The sequence below is a fragment of the Diceros bicornis genome, chromosome 13 (assembly GCF_020826845.1).
Source record: "Diceros bicornis minor isolate mBicDic1 chromosome 13, mDicBic1.mat.cur, whole genome shotgun sequence".
In the NCBI taxonomy this organism is placed as follows: Eukaryota; Metazoa; Chordata; class Mammalia; order Perissodactyla; family Rhinocerotidae; genus Diceros; species Diceros bicornis.
Window position 1 is genome coordinate 5,076,121 of NC_080752.1, and position 12,452 is coordinate 5,088,572.

The 12,452-nt window shown below is 38.3% G+C and overlaps 1 protein-coding gene across 10 annotated transcripts in view; it reads right to left on the reverse strand.

The window, feature by feature from the left end:
* FOXJ3 (forkhead box J3) overlaps positions 1–12,452 on the reverse strand; it is a 158,654-nt gene that overhangs the window by 60,319 nt on the left and 85,883 nt on the right. For all 10 annotated transcript variants that reach the window (XR_009221800.1, XM_058552087.1, XM_058552084.1 and 7 more), the window contains one exon: positions 3,039–3,122. Coding sequence is in view for 9 of the 10 variants with exons in the window: in XM_058552087.1 (XP_058408070.1) it covers positions 3,039–3,122 (84 nt within the window). In the remaining variant the exon portion in view is untranslated. The remainder of the gene's footprint in view (positions 1–3,038; positions 3,123–12,452) is intronic.

A 12,452-nucleotide genomic window follows, 5' to 3' on the forward strand; every position in this document is an offset into this window, starting at 1 on the left:
AAGAGATACGTTCATGCAAATGGAGGGGAGAAGGAGGTGGTTCAGAGAAGTGAGTTAGGAATACTAGGCTGGAGATAACTATCAGGGTTTATTTTTCATTCAGGATATGAAGATATTGCTACTCGCATTTTTAAAAATCACTTCTCTTTAGCAGTTTAGAAAGACTTTTCTGTTCCATTAAAAGCTCATCTCTCTTCAAAAATGTGTAAAATATTTTGATTTTTCACAATGAATTTTGATGTTTACACATGGACCAAGGAATAATAAATTTCAGAAATTTAATAAGGAAGTTTTAGGGATGTTAACATATTTACCATCTACATTTTAAAATCCTTTAAAAGTTGCAACTTATGCATCATGTTTAGTTTTTTTTTAAATATGTGTTTTTTATTCATTCATATATTTATGTACACCCCAGTAACTTTTTTTGTGTGTGTGTGAGGAAGATCAGCCCTGAGCTAACATCCATGCTAATCCTCCTCTTTTTGCTTAGGAAGACCGGCTCTGAGCTAACATCTATTGCCAATCCTCCTCCTTTCCCCCTCCCCACAAAGCCCCAGTAGATAGTTGTACATCATAGTTGCACATCCTTCTAGTTGCTGTATGTGGGACGTGGCCTCAGCATGGCCGGAGAAGCGGTGCGTCGGTGCGCGCCCGGGATCCTAACACAGGCCGCCAGGCACACTTAACTGCTAAGCCACGGGGCTGGCCCTGCATGATGTTTAGTTTTTGAGCAAACTGTAAATGTATAAAGATCATATTCAGAACCATCACTATTTGACCGTCTTAGGTTATTTCCTTGGATAAAAAACCCAATGGTTACCTAAAATACAAACTCTATCCTAATAAAAATACTACCTTCTCCCCACAACAAACCTCTAAATGAAAAATACAGACACATCAGTTTGTCAGGGCAGGAAATGATGTTTTGTAAGAATAATATCTTCCAGAATATTTGTTAAACAATATCTGTCTCCCTTATTAACACACTCTGCTTACAGCTTTCTATAGGTTCCTCTCCTACAGCAGCATCCAATACATAGCTCAGGCCAAAATAAATACCAATATTACTAACCGAAAGGCTCTGGTACTGGATATTTTATGGAACTATACTACAAAGGTAAATTGTTGAAGCTTTTACATGCTTTTAACTTAAAATGAAGATAAAAAGATAAACAGTAGAAAATAAATATAGAAAATATGTCCAAAAAGTATTTTCATAAATACATGCTTTGTATGTAAAACATACTTCTGTAATCTGAATTTTATATATCTACAGACGTCCATTATAAAATTGACAATACGGTGTTCAGAAAATAAGGAGAACTCGCAGAAATCAAGAAAGATTGCTCTAAGAACTATTAAACAAGGTAACAGAATAAAATGCAGGCTTAATATCCAAGAAGAATGCACAGTTGTCAACCAAACTACCAATTCAAATTTCCAAAAATAATTAAGTTCTAAGAACTTCAGAAGAAGAGAGAAAATGATAGAAAACACCACAACTCCTCAGCCCTTCAAGATACACATCCTTGCTGATGCTCTGGGTTTAACAATGTGGATTTTTCTCCCTTTCCTTCAAATTCTGGCAATAGATGCTAAATGTTTTGTACTCTACATTTTCACACAATTAAAGCGTGAAAGCTTAAGTGTTAAGTCTGCCAAGCACAAGTGCCACATCTGTTTTAAAAGGCAGAAGCTAGAGGGCAGAAACTGAGGTTCATTCCCTCTCAAACCATTACATACATAGCTCACTGACCATGTCAGTCTTAAAACTCTCTTACCAGAAGACTATGCCACCAATACAAAACTTTAATATCTTAAACCTAGGTTTGTATAAAACTGAAAAGTGTTCTGGCCTAAGAGTTCACCTTTAATTCTACATGGTTTGGTAACTGGAATATTGAATTCCCTCTGCTGGCTCCATAAATCTGCCGGGATAAACCCCATTGCTGCTATACCTCATGGGCTCACCTGATCCCAACTTAAACCCAGCTTAAGCTCCTTGTGTTTGAGGTTGGGAAGTTTTCTCTCTCTACCAAGAATGGTCACAGAACAAATTTATTTGACCAAATGTTTACTCAGTTTCCTTCATCTTATCTTATTCCCTTTGCCCTGATTTATTCTGCAAATATTTACTGATTACCTATTATAAGTTGTGAAAAATACTAACACTGGAGATACAAACATATTTTCTCCGCTCTTAGGGGATCACGGTTCAGCAAAGGAGACAGATATGGAAACAAATAATTTCTACAAAACTCTATACAAGAATTTTGTAAATATTCTTACACACGAAGAAGTAAGGAAAGACTTCACAACGTGAAATGGGTCTTGAACAGTAGGGTAGGATGAGTGGGTGGGTGTGGGTGTGGGTGTGGGTGTGTGTGTGTTAGCTGAGATGCTGGAAACGCAGAGCTTGAGAAAAGCTGAAAGGTAAAGTTAATGTCTGATGACAGCCAAAGTGTTGACTAAAAATATGTTACAATAAACAACTTAAGATATCAACTACAGCTCCTTTTCTCTTTCATTCTTACAAATTAATTTTAACCATGAATTTACAAGAATTACCTTACAACACCCACACACTTAGAGATTTTGTGTACAAAATAATTATTACATGGTTGAAAGCTGGAAAAAGCATTTTCAGGACAATCAGGAAAATTCAATGTAATCAGACTATATGCAGTGAAAAGGAATAGTTTTGTTATACAAAACCAGTCCTCAATGTTGTAGATGCAGAGGAAAGAATACCAAATTAAATCTCAAGAGACCTGGATTCAAGTCTCAGTTAGACAAGAGTTGTGCCCTAATTACAAAAAAAACCCTTTTCCTTAATTCCTAAACTGCCCACCTCACTCAGAGTTAAGATCAAATAAAATAATGAGTTTGAAAGTGCTTTGAAAACCTAGAAAATGCTATACAAATAAACTATTACTTTCATTATAGTTATACTTGCTGTACTGAAAATAACTTTTAAAATCTGTATTTCTGACATAATAACTCCATCATACTAATTTGTAACAAAGAGCTTTTACCCGTTCTACAGATCGTGCTCTCTTCTTTGGCCGAGTAGGCAGCGCATCTTCCTTCGGATTGGTGTCTATTGCCCAATAGGACCCCTACAGGTAAAGAAATAAAGTAATTAACAATATGTGACAGCAACTCTTTAACATTAAAATGGATTTTACAATCCTCTGCTCCAAAAGCAAACATTTTGCAGATACAATGGTGGAAAAGCGGCATGAGAAGAAGTACTAGTTTTGAACCGAGACAAGTAAAGTTTATATGAGAAAAAAAGGCCATTTATAACCACATTATTAAAGAAAAAAAATCACAATCTGAAGAAGCCAAGTTCAAGAACTTCTGCCACAGCCAAATTAAAAAGAGAAATGACCAACTGAACATATTTTTTAATATATACTAATCCTTTTTTGTGTGTGTGAGGAAGATCAGCCCTGAGCTAACATCCATGCCAATCCTCCTCTTTTTTTTTTTTGGCTGAGGAAGACCGGCCCTGAGCTAACATCTGTGCCCACCTTCCTCTACTTTATGTGGGATGGCGCCACAGCATGGCCTGACGAGCGGTGCATCGGTGCGCGCCTGGGATCCGAACCCGGGCCGCCAGCAGTGGAGCGCACTTAACCGCTATGCCACGGGGCCGGCCCCTATCCTCTCTTACTTTTTGATACAAGTAAGAGAAAATACATTCAAAAATACATTCGAAATACTCATTCGAAAATACACGGGGCCGGCCCCGTGGCGTAGCAGTTAAGTGCACCCGCTCCACTGCTGGCGGCCCGGGTTCGGATCCCAGGCGCGCACCGATGCACCGCTTGTCAGGCCATACTGTGGCGGTGTCCCACATAAAGTAGAGGAAGGTGGGCACGGATGTTAGCTCAGGGCCGGTCTTCCTCAGCAAAAAAAAAAAAAAAAAAAAAAGAGGAGAATTGGCATGGATGTTAGCTCAGGGCTGATCTTCCTCACACATACAAAAAGAAAGAAAGAAAGAAAATACATATTGAGCACCTATTGTGTTCCAGGCAACTCAGAAATTAAGACTCCCTCAAAAAACATTTTGAAAAGCATAAATCATATAGTTTGCACATATTATACAGATGAGGAGATCAAAGCTCAAAAAGCTAAAAGTGGTTTGCTCAACCAAGGATGTAAGAGCCAGGACCAGAATCAAGGTCTTGATTCTTAGTTCCTTTCTCCCTCAACTATCCTCTCTACACAGACACACACACATACACACTCTTGAGGGAAGAGGCAGAGAGTAAGAAAGGGAAATACGAAAGAAAGGGAGATATGCATTTCAGAAACAGAAATACAATGCATGCCCTAGTTTTACAATTAATCCTAGTGATAGTATTAAAGCTTAGTCTTTGCCTCTATTATTTTATTAATCTTCCTAGGCTGCTTTTCAGGCACTATTTGATAATGAGGGAAAACAGCTCTCATCTATCAACCCTCACACTTTGTGCCCAATATGAATTATCTGTTTATACTTTCACGCAACTGTGCCTGCCCTACATGCTGATCTCATTGCCTATAACATCCACACTACCAATGACAAACTCATATACCACCTTCAAAATTTAGCTCAGATGTTATCTAAAGGAATCCACCTCTGATCCTCCTACCACACTCAAGAATTCAACATTCTCTCCCTCTTCAGTATCTCTATACTTTTTATACCTTTAGACCACTGATTGCACTTAACATTACAATTTTATTCACAGGTCTGTATCTCTTCTAGGCTATGAGCTACTTTTTTTTTTTTCCCCCCAAAGCCCCAGTAGATAGTTGTATGTCATAGCTGCACATCCTTCTAGTTGCTGTACGTGGGATGCGGCCTCAGCATGGCCAGAGAAGCGGTGCGTCGGTGCGCGCCCAGGATCCGAACCCGGGCCGCCAGCAGCTGAGCGCGCACACTTAACCGCTAGGCCACGGGGCCGGCCCCCTAGGCTATGAGTTACTTAAGGGTAAGAACTCATCTCTATATCCACAGTGCCAGGCACGATGTCAGACACAGAGCAAGTACTCAATAAACATTTGTTGAGGGGCCGGCCCCGTGGCTTAGTGGTTAAGTGCATGTGCTCTGCTACTGGCGGCCTAAGTTCGGATCCCGGGTGCACACCAACGCACCGCTTGTCCAGCCATGCTGAGGCAGCGTCCCACACACAGTAACTAAGAAGGATGTGCAACTATGACATACAACTATCTACTGGGGCTTTGGGGAGAAAAAGGGAAAAAAAGGAGGAGGATTGGCAATAGATGTTAGCTTTGGGCCAGTCTCCCTCAGTAAAAAGAAGAGGATTGGCAAGGATGTTAGCTGAGGGCTGATCTTCCCCCCCCCCAAAAAAAACAAACAAAACTATATCATCTTAAGAGCTGACCCCCCAAAAAAAAAAATTTTGTTGAAATGGGAAGAAAAAAAGTTGTTGAACAAACTGTGCCAAGAATGTCAGAGTACACGATATGATGCCAGGCATTCCCAGATCCTAGTCTATGCAGGCATCTGAACTGAGCACTCATTCCATCACCCAGCCACTAGTGGGGCATTCTTCCATGTTATCTTTTCAAAGTGGTCACTGGATTTCAGCTGGTGAGTCTACCAGATCTGATGTAAACTTGCCAAGAACCATGTAAAATGTAGATGCTAAAGAAATTAAGCACTAAAAATGAAAACAATGATTTCATGAGTATGTTCACCTAACAATATTCAAAATAAAGTAGGAAAAAGTTTTACATTCAGTTGTTATAAAAATTGAAAATAAAGCAGGAAGAAAAACACCAAAACTCGTTGGACAACAGTTTAAAAACCACTGTTCATGGAAATGATAAATTCCAGTGTTTAGTTTTGTTTTGTGTCGGTGTGTGTAAGTGTATTCACTGTCCAAACTTTAGACTGATTTGTTATTAAACATTTTAATAAAACTACAAAATCGTATTTGTTCTTCCACAGAAAATATGACTGGCTGTGGCTTGTCACAAATAGATAACAGAGACAAAAATTGTTCATAAGCCTAACGTTATCCATTATGTACTCACAAAACTGTGAATGCCCAAATGCAAACACTAACAGTTGAAATGATTTGCAAAAGAAATTGTAAAATCTTCCACTTAGTGGCTTTTGCTAACTTATTATCTGGGTTTCATCTGTGAAATCACAAGTTTGGATTAAATGACCTTAAAATTGCCCTTCGAAAATAAAAACCACAAGATACCACTCCACACCCATTAGGATGTCTATTATAAAAAAAACAGAAAATAACAAGTGTTGACAAGAACGTGGAGAAACCGGAACCCTTGTGCATCACTAGGGGGAATGTAAAGTAGCGCAACCACCGTCGAGAACAGTATGGCAGTTCCTCAAAACCTTAAACATAGAATTACCATATGATCCACTAATTTCATTTCTAGGTATATACCCAAAAGAATCAAAAGCAGGGACTTGAACAGATATTTGTACACTCATGTTCATAGCAGCATTATCCACAATAGCTAAAACATGAAAGCAACCCAAGTGTCCATCCATAGCAGATAAATAAAATGTGGCATATGATGGAATATTATTCAGTCTTAAAAAGGAAGTAAATTCGAACATATTTTGCTTCAATATGGGTGAACCTTGAAGACATCATGCTAAGTGAAATAAGTTAGTCACAAAAAGACACATACTGTGTGATTCCACTTAAATGAGGTACCTAGGGCCGGCCCCGTGGCTTAGTGGTTAAGTGCACGCGCTCTGCTGCTGGCGGCTCGGGTTCGGATCCCGGGCGTGCACCTACGCACCGCTTCTCCGGCCATGCTGAGGGGCCGCGTCCCACATACAGCGACTGGAAGGATGTGCAACTATGACATACAACTATCTACTGGGGCTTGGGGGGGGGGAATAAATAAATAAAATCTTTAAAAATAAATAAATAAATAAATAAATAAATAAATGAGGTACCTAGAGTAGTCAAAATCAAAGACACAGAAAGTAGAATGGTGGTTGCCAGGAGCAGGGGAAAGAAAGGATGTGGAATTATTGTGTAATGGGTGCAGAGGTTCTGTTTGGGAAGATGAAAAAGTTCTGGAGATGCATGGCGATGATGGTTGCACAAGAATGTTAATGTACTTAATGCCACTGAACTCTACACTTAAAAAATAGTTAAAATGGTAAATATTGTTATGTATCTTTTACCACAAAAAAAGTCCCTTTCAGCTACCTTTAATAAGCAGTTACCTTTGCTCTCCTTACTAAACAATTATTTCTCACAAAAACTGAACTGCCTAAATATGACCAATCAACAAACACATGTTCCATCCAATTTCTTTCCAGACTAAGGCCTACTCCTCTAGGCTCATGTGGATCAAGCAGGAAACAACAGTTTTTTTTGTTTTGTTTTGTTTTTTGTGAGGAAGATCAGCCCTATGCTAACACCCAGGCCAATCCTCCTCTTTTTGCTGAGGAAGACCGGCCCTGAGCTAACATCTATTGCCAATCCTCCTCCTTTTTTCTCCCCAAAGCCCCAGTAGATAGTTGTACGCATAGTTGCACATCCCTCTAGTTGCTGTCTGTGGGAGGCCACCTTAGCATGGCCTGACAAGCAGTGCGTCGGTGCGCGCCCAGGATCCAAATCCAGGTCACCAGTAGCGGAGCACGCGCACTTAACTGCTAAGCCACGGGGCCAGCCTCAAAACAAGAGTTTTTTGTTAGCTGATTTTATTTTTAAACTCAACTTTATTGAAGTATGTCTAAAAAAAACATAAAGTGCACCAATTTTGAGTATACAGTTCAAGGAGTTTTGACAAATGTATACATTCATGCAGCTAACACCAAAAGCAAGATATAGAACATTTCCATCACCCTAAAAAGCTCCTTTGTGTGGCTCAGCAAGCAATCCCTGTTCCTTTGCCCCCACCTCCATTCCATACAAACATCGATCTGCTTCGTATCATTATACATTAGTTTTGCCTTTTCTAAAATTCCATATAAATGGACTCAAACGGTCAAACTATTTTCTACTCCCACTAGCAATGTATGAGTTCAGCTGTTCCATGTCCTTGCCACTGTCTTGACATGAGTACAGCCATGTTTGGCCGCTCCATTGACCTACAGCCACCAGCACAAAAAGAAATACAAAGCTGCTTTCTGTGTGGTGGGAACTGGCCTTTTCCCGGAACTGGCCTTTCTCCCACAGAGAGAGTTGCAAGTTGTAACATTTCAAGGCTCTTGGAGCGTCGTAGCCCGGAATGGACTGGCCACCTGTGCCGGGCTGAGACGATAACCAAAGAGAACAATGCACGTACACAACTACTGGGCTGGGACGTTAGCCAGGGGGCTCAGTGCACGTACGCCACCGATAACCATTTGTGCATGGAAACACTAAATGCTTGCTCTGCAAACTCTGTAATTGCTTACTCTAAAAATTACTGATGGTATAAAAACTGCTGGAAACTGAGCCCCGGTGAGAGTTCCACCTGTGGAAGGGACACCCTGCCCAGGACGTGTGATCCTTGCCCAGCCGCGTCGATTGACAGGGCTCTCCCGGCAGTGGGGCGTGGATGTTGTGAGTAACTGATTTGATGTGAAAGTAACTGATTTAATATGAAGTAATTGATTTGATGTGTTCTCTTTTCGGTCAACCTGGTGTTTCTCTTTCCGGTTGATTTGTGTCATTTTCTCTTCAGCCGATGTGGGTGTTTTCCCTTTCCAGTCGGGCTGATGTTTTTTCCCTTCTAATACTTGACCTATCTAGATCTGTTTGCAGACTATCACCTTTACTATCCTCTATATAATAAAATATACCTTCGGTCCATTTGTTTGGAGTGGAAAGTGTCTTTTACGTCTCCGATCGAATCCCCGAACCTCTCGTAACAGCCACTAGTTGTTATTTTAAGTCTTGTCAATTACAAACCATTCTAGTGGATGTGTAGTTGTACCTCAGTGATTTTCATGTGCATTTCTCTAGAATAATGATGGTGAGCATCTCTGCATGTTCTTATTTGCCATCCGTATATCATCTTTTGTGAAGTGTCTATTCATCAATTTTGCCTATGTTTTATTTGTGTTATAAGACTTTTGGTTAATATGAGAAGATGGATGTTAGTCGAACCTATCGTGGTGACCATTTCACAATATATGTAAACCAAAATACAGTGATGTATGTCAATTATCTCTCAACAAAAGTGGGGGGAAAAAAAAGACTTTTGGTTATTTGTGTTATAAGAATTTTTTATATTTTTTGAATAATAAGTCCTTTGTCAGATACACACACACACACACACACACACACACACACACATACAGAGTGAATATTTTCTCCCAGTCTGTAGTTGTTTGTTTTCATAACAGTATCTTCTCAGGAGCAAAAATATTAAGTTTAATAAAGTCCAATTTATCAATCTTCATTTTGTGGTCTGTGCTGTTTGTCTCCTACTCCAACATGGGAAGCATTTTTTCCCATGTTTTCTTCTAGAAGTTTTATAGTCTTAACTTTTATGTTTAGATCTCTGATATACTTAGAGTTAACTTTCTGTGTAAGTGTGAGATAAAAATTAATATAAATTTTCCTTTCACCCAGATATATAGCACCATTCCTTGAAAAGACTATGTCCTTTTCCCATGAATTACATCGGCACGTCTATCAAAAATCAACTGAATATATATGTGGGTCTATTCTGAACTGTATTCTGTTCCATTCATCTTTTTGTCTATCCTTATGCCAATACCATTTTGTCTTGATTGTTGTAGCTGTATAGAAAGTCTTGAAATCAGGCAGGATTAAGTCCTACAACTTTGTTTTTTAGGTCCTATGCATTTCCACCAGCTCAATTTCTTTAAAAAAAAAAAAAAGAAGTCTGCTAGGATTTTTATCAGGATTGCATTAACTCTATAAATCAATCTGGGGAAGACTGACATCTAATCAATAAGTCCTCTATTCCACAAACATGCTATATATCTCCATTTATTTGGGTCTTCCTTTATTTCTCTTGGTAATGTTTTATACTTTTCAGTAAACAGTTCTGCAGAGAGTTTGTTAAAATTTATCCCTAAAGTATTTCATTACTTTGGGTGCTATTGTAAATGGAATTGCTTTTGTTAACTTCACTTTCCAATTGTTCCTTAGTAGTATAAAAAAAAAATTATGTTAACCTTGTATCTTGTGACTTTGTTAAACTCACTTACTAGTTCTAGTAGCTTTTCCACAGATTCTTTAGGATTTTCTACATATGCAATAATGTTGTTTGCAAATAAAGACAGTTTTATTTATTCTTTTTTCCATCTACATGTCTTTTATTTCTTTTTCTTCCCCTACTCCATTGGCTTTTACCTCTAACAGAATGTTGAATGACTATGAATATTAGAATATCCTGGTATTGTTTTCAATCTCAGAGGGAAAGCATTAAGTGTCTCATCATTAAATATGATATAAATTCTAGGTTTTTCATAGATGCCTTTAATCAAATTAAGAAAATTCCCTCTTAGTCTGCTGAATGAGTGTCAAATTTTGTCATTTTTTTTTCTACACTTGAGATGATATGATTTTTCATTTTCTTCTACTCACATGGTGAGTTACCAATTGGTTTTCTAATTTTAACCTGCATTGCATTCCTGCAACAAGTCCCACTTGGTCATGATGTATTCTCCTTTTTATATATCAATGAAAGTAATTTGCTAATATTTTGTTAAAGATTTTTGGGTCTATGTTCACGAAGGATATTGGCCTGCAGTTTTCTTTTCTTGTTATTTCTTTGCCTGACTTTGGTATCATGGTGATGCTGACTTCATGAAATGAGTTAGAAACTGTTCCTTCATCCACTTTTTTTTTTTGGTATGAGTTTGTGTAAGATTGGCATTGCTTTTTCCTTAAATGTTTCAGCTTCTGGTTTCATTGCTTTTTGTTTGTTCATTTTCTATTTTATTGATTTCCACTCTTACCTTTATTATTTCCTTCCGTCTACTTTGGATTTAATTTGCTCTTATTTTTCTAACATCTTAAGGTACATGCTTAGGTAACTGACTTCAGATCCTTCTGATTTTTCTAATAAAAGTATTTAAACCTATAAGCTTCTTTCTAAACACTGCTTTAGGGGCCGGCCCCATGGCATAGTGGTTAAGTATGTGCGCTCCGCTGCTGGTGGCCCAGGTTCAGATTCTGGGCGCACACCGATGCACCACTTGGCCATGCTGTGGCGGCATCCCATATAAAGTGGAGGAAGATGGGCACGGATGTCAGCCCAGGGCCACTCTTCCTCAGCAAAAAAAGAGGAGGATAGGCATGGATGTTAGCTCAGGGCTGATCTTCCTCACAAAAAAAAAAAAAAAAACTAGGCATAAACACTGCTTTAGTTGTATGTCACAAATTTCCATATATTCTATTGTTATCATTTAGCTCAAAACATTTTCTAACATCCCTTATGATTTCTTCTTTGACCCAGAGGTACTTGAGAAATATATTACTTAATTTCTAAACATTTGGGGTTTTCGAAATATCTTTTTGTTACCTAATTTACTTCTGCTAGTCAGAAAACATACCCTGTAAGATTTCACCCTCTAGAAATCTACTAAACTTGCTTTCTGGCCCAGTATATGTTTTATAGTGGTGACTATTCCCTGTGCCTCTGAAAGTAACGTATATTTGATGGGTACAGTGTTCAGATCCTTGATTACTTTTTTGTCTGGTTGTGTTCTATTATTTTCTGAGAGAGGTGTGTTAAAATCTCCTGCTATGATTGGGGATTTGTCTATTTCTCTTTTTAGTTCTGAGAGTTTTTGTTCAATTTTTTTGAAGATCTGTTTTGGGGCACACACATTTATAATTCTTGTATGTTCCAAATCAACTGATCTTTTCTTCCGCTTCCAATATGCTGTTAGGGATATTCAGTGAATTATTCATTTAGTTATTGTACTTTTCAGCTTTACCATTTTCATTTGGTTCTTTTTATAGTTTCTATCTCTGTATTGAAATTTCCTATCTGTTCATTCATTAACTATTTGAATATATTTTATTTTAATTCTTTCAACATATTTATAATAGCTGTTTTGAAATTTGTGTTTGCTAAATCTGCTATCTGGGCCACTTGTTCTACCTGTTTCAGGAGCGGAGATAGCTCCAACTTTTGCCTGAGCCTTACTGACATCTATCTCTTTCACTTCCTACCCTTCTAGGCAAGCTCCCCATAAAGTTATCCCTGAGTAATGCACCATGCTGAATTCCAACAAAAGTACTACCATATTTAAAAAATCATATGGTATCCTGAAGAGAACATCTATTAACCCACAGACCTGGATTCAAATCCCAGATCTGATTCAGCAATCTTGGACAAGTTACCAAACCTTTGATCTACATTCCTCATATCTATTTCATAGTTATGATGACAATTAGCCCTAAGTATATACCAGGAAAACTAGTCATTACTATTTATCATCTGGTCCAATGGAGACTTCTTGTTTA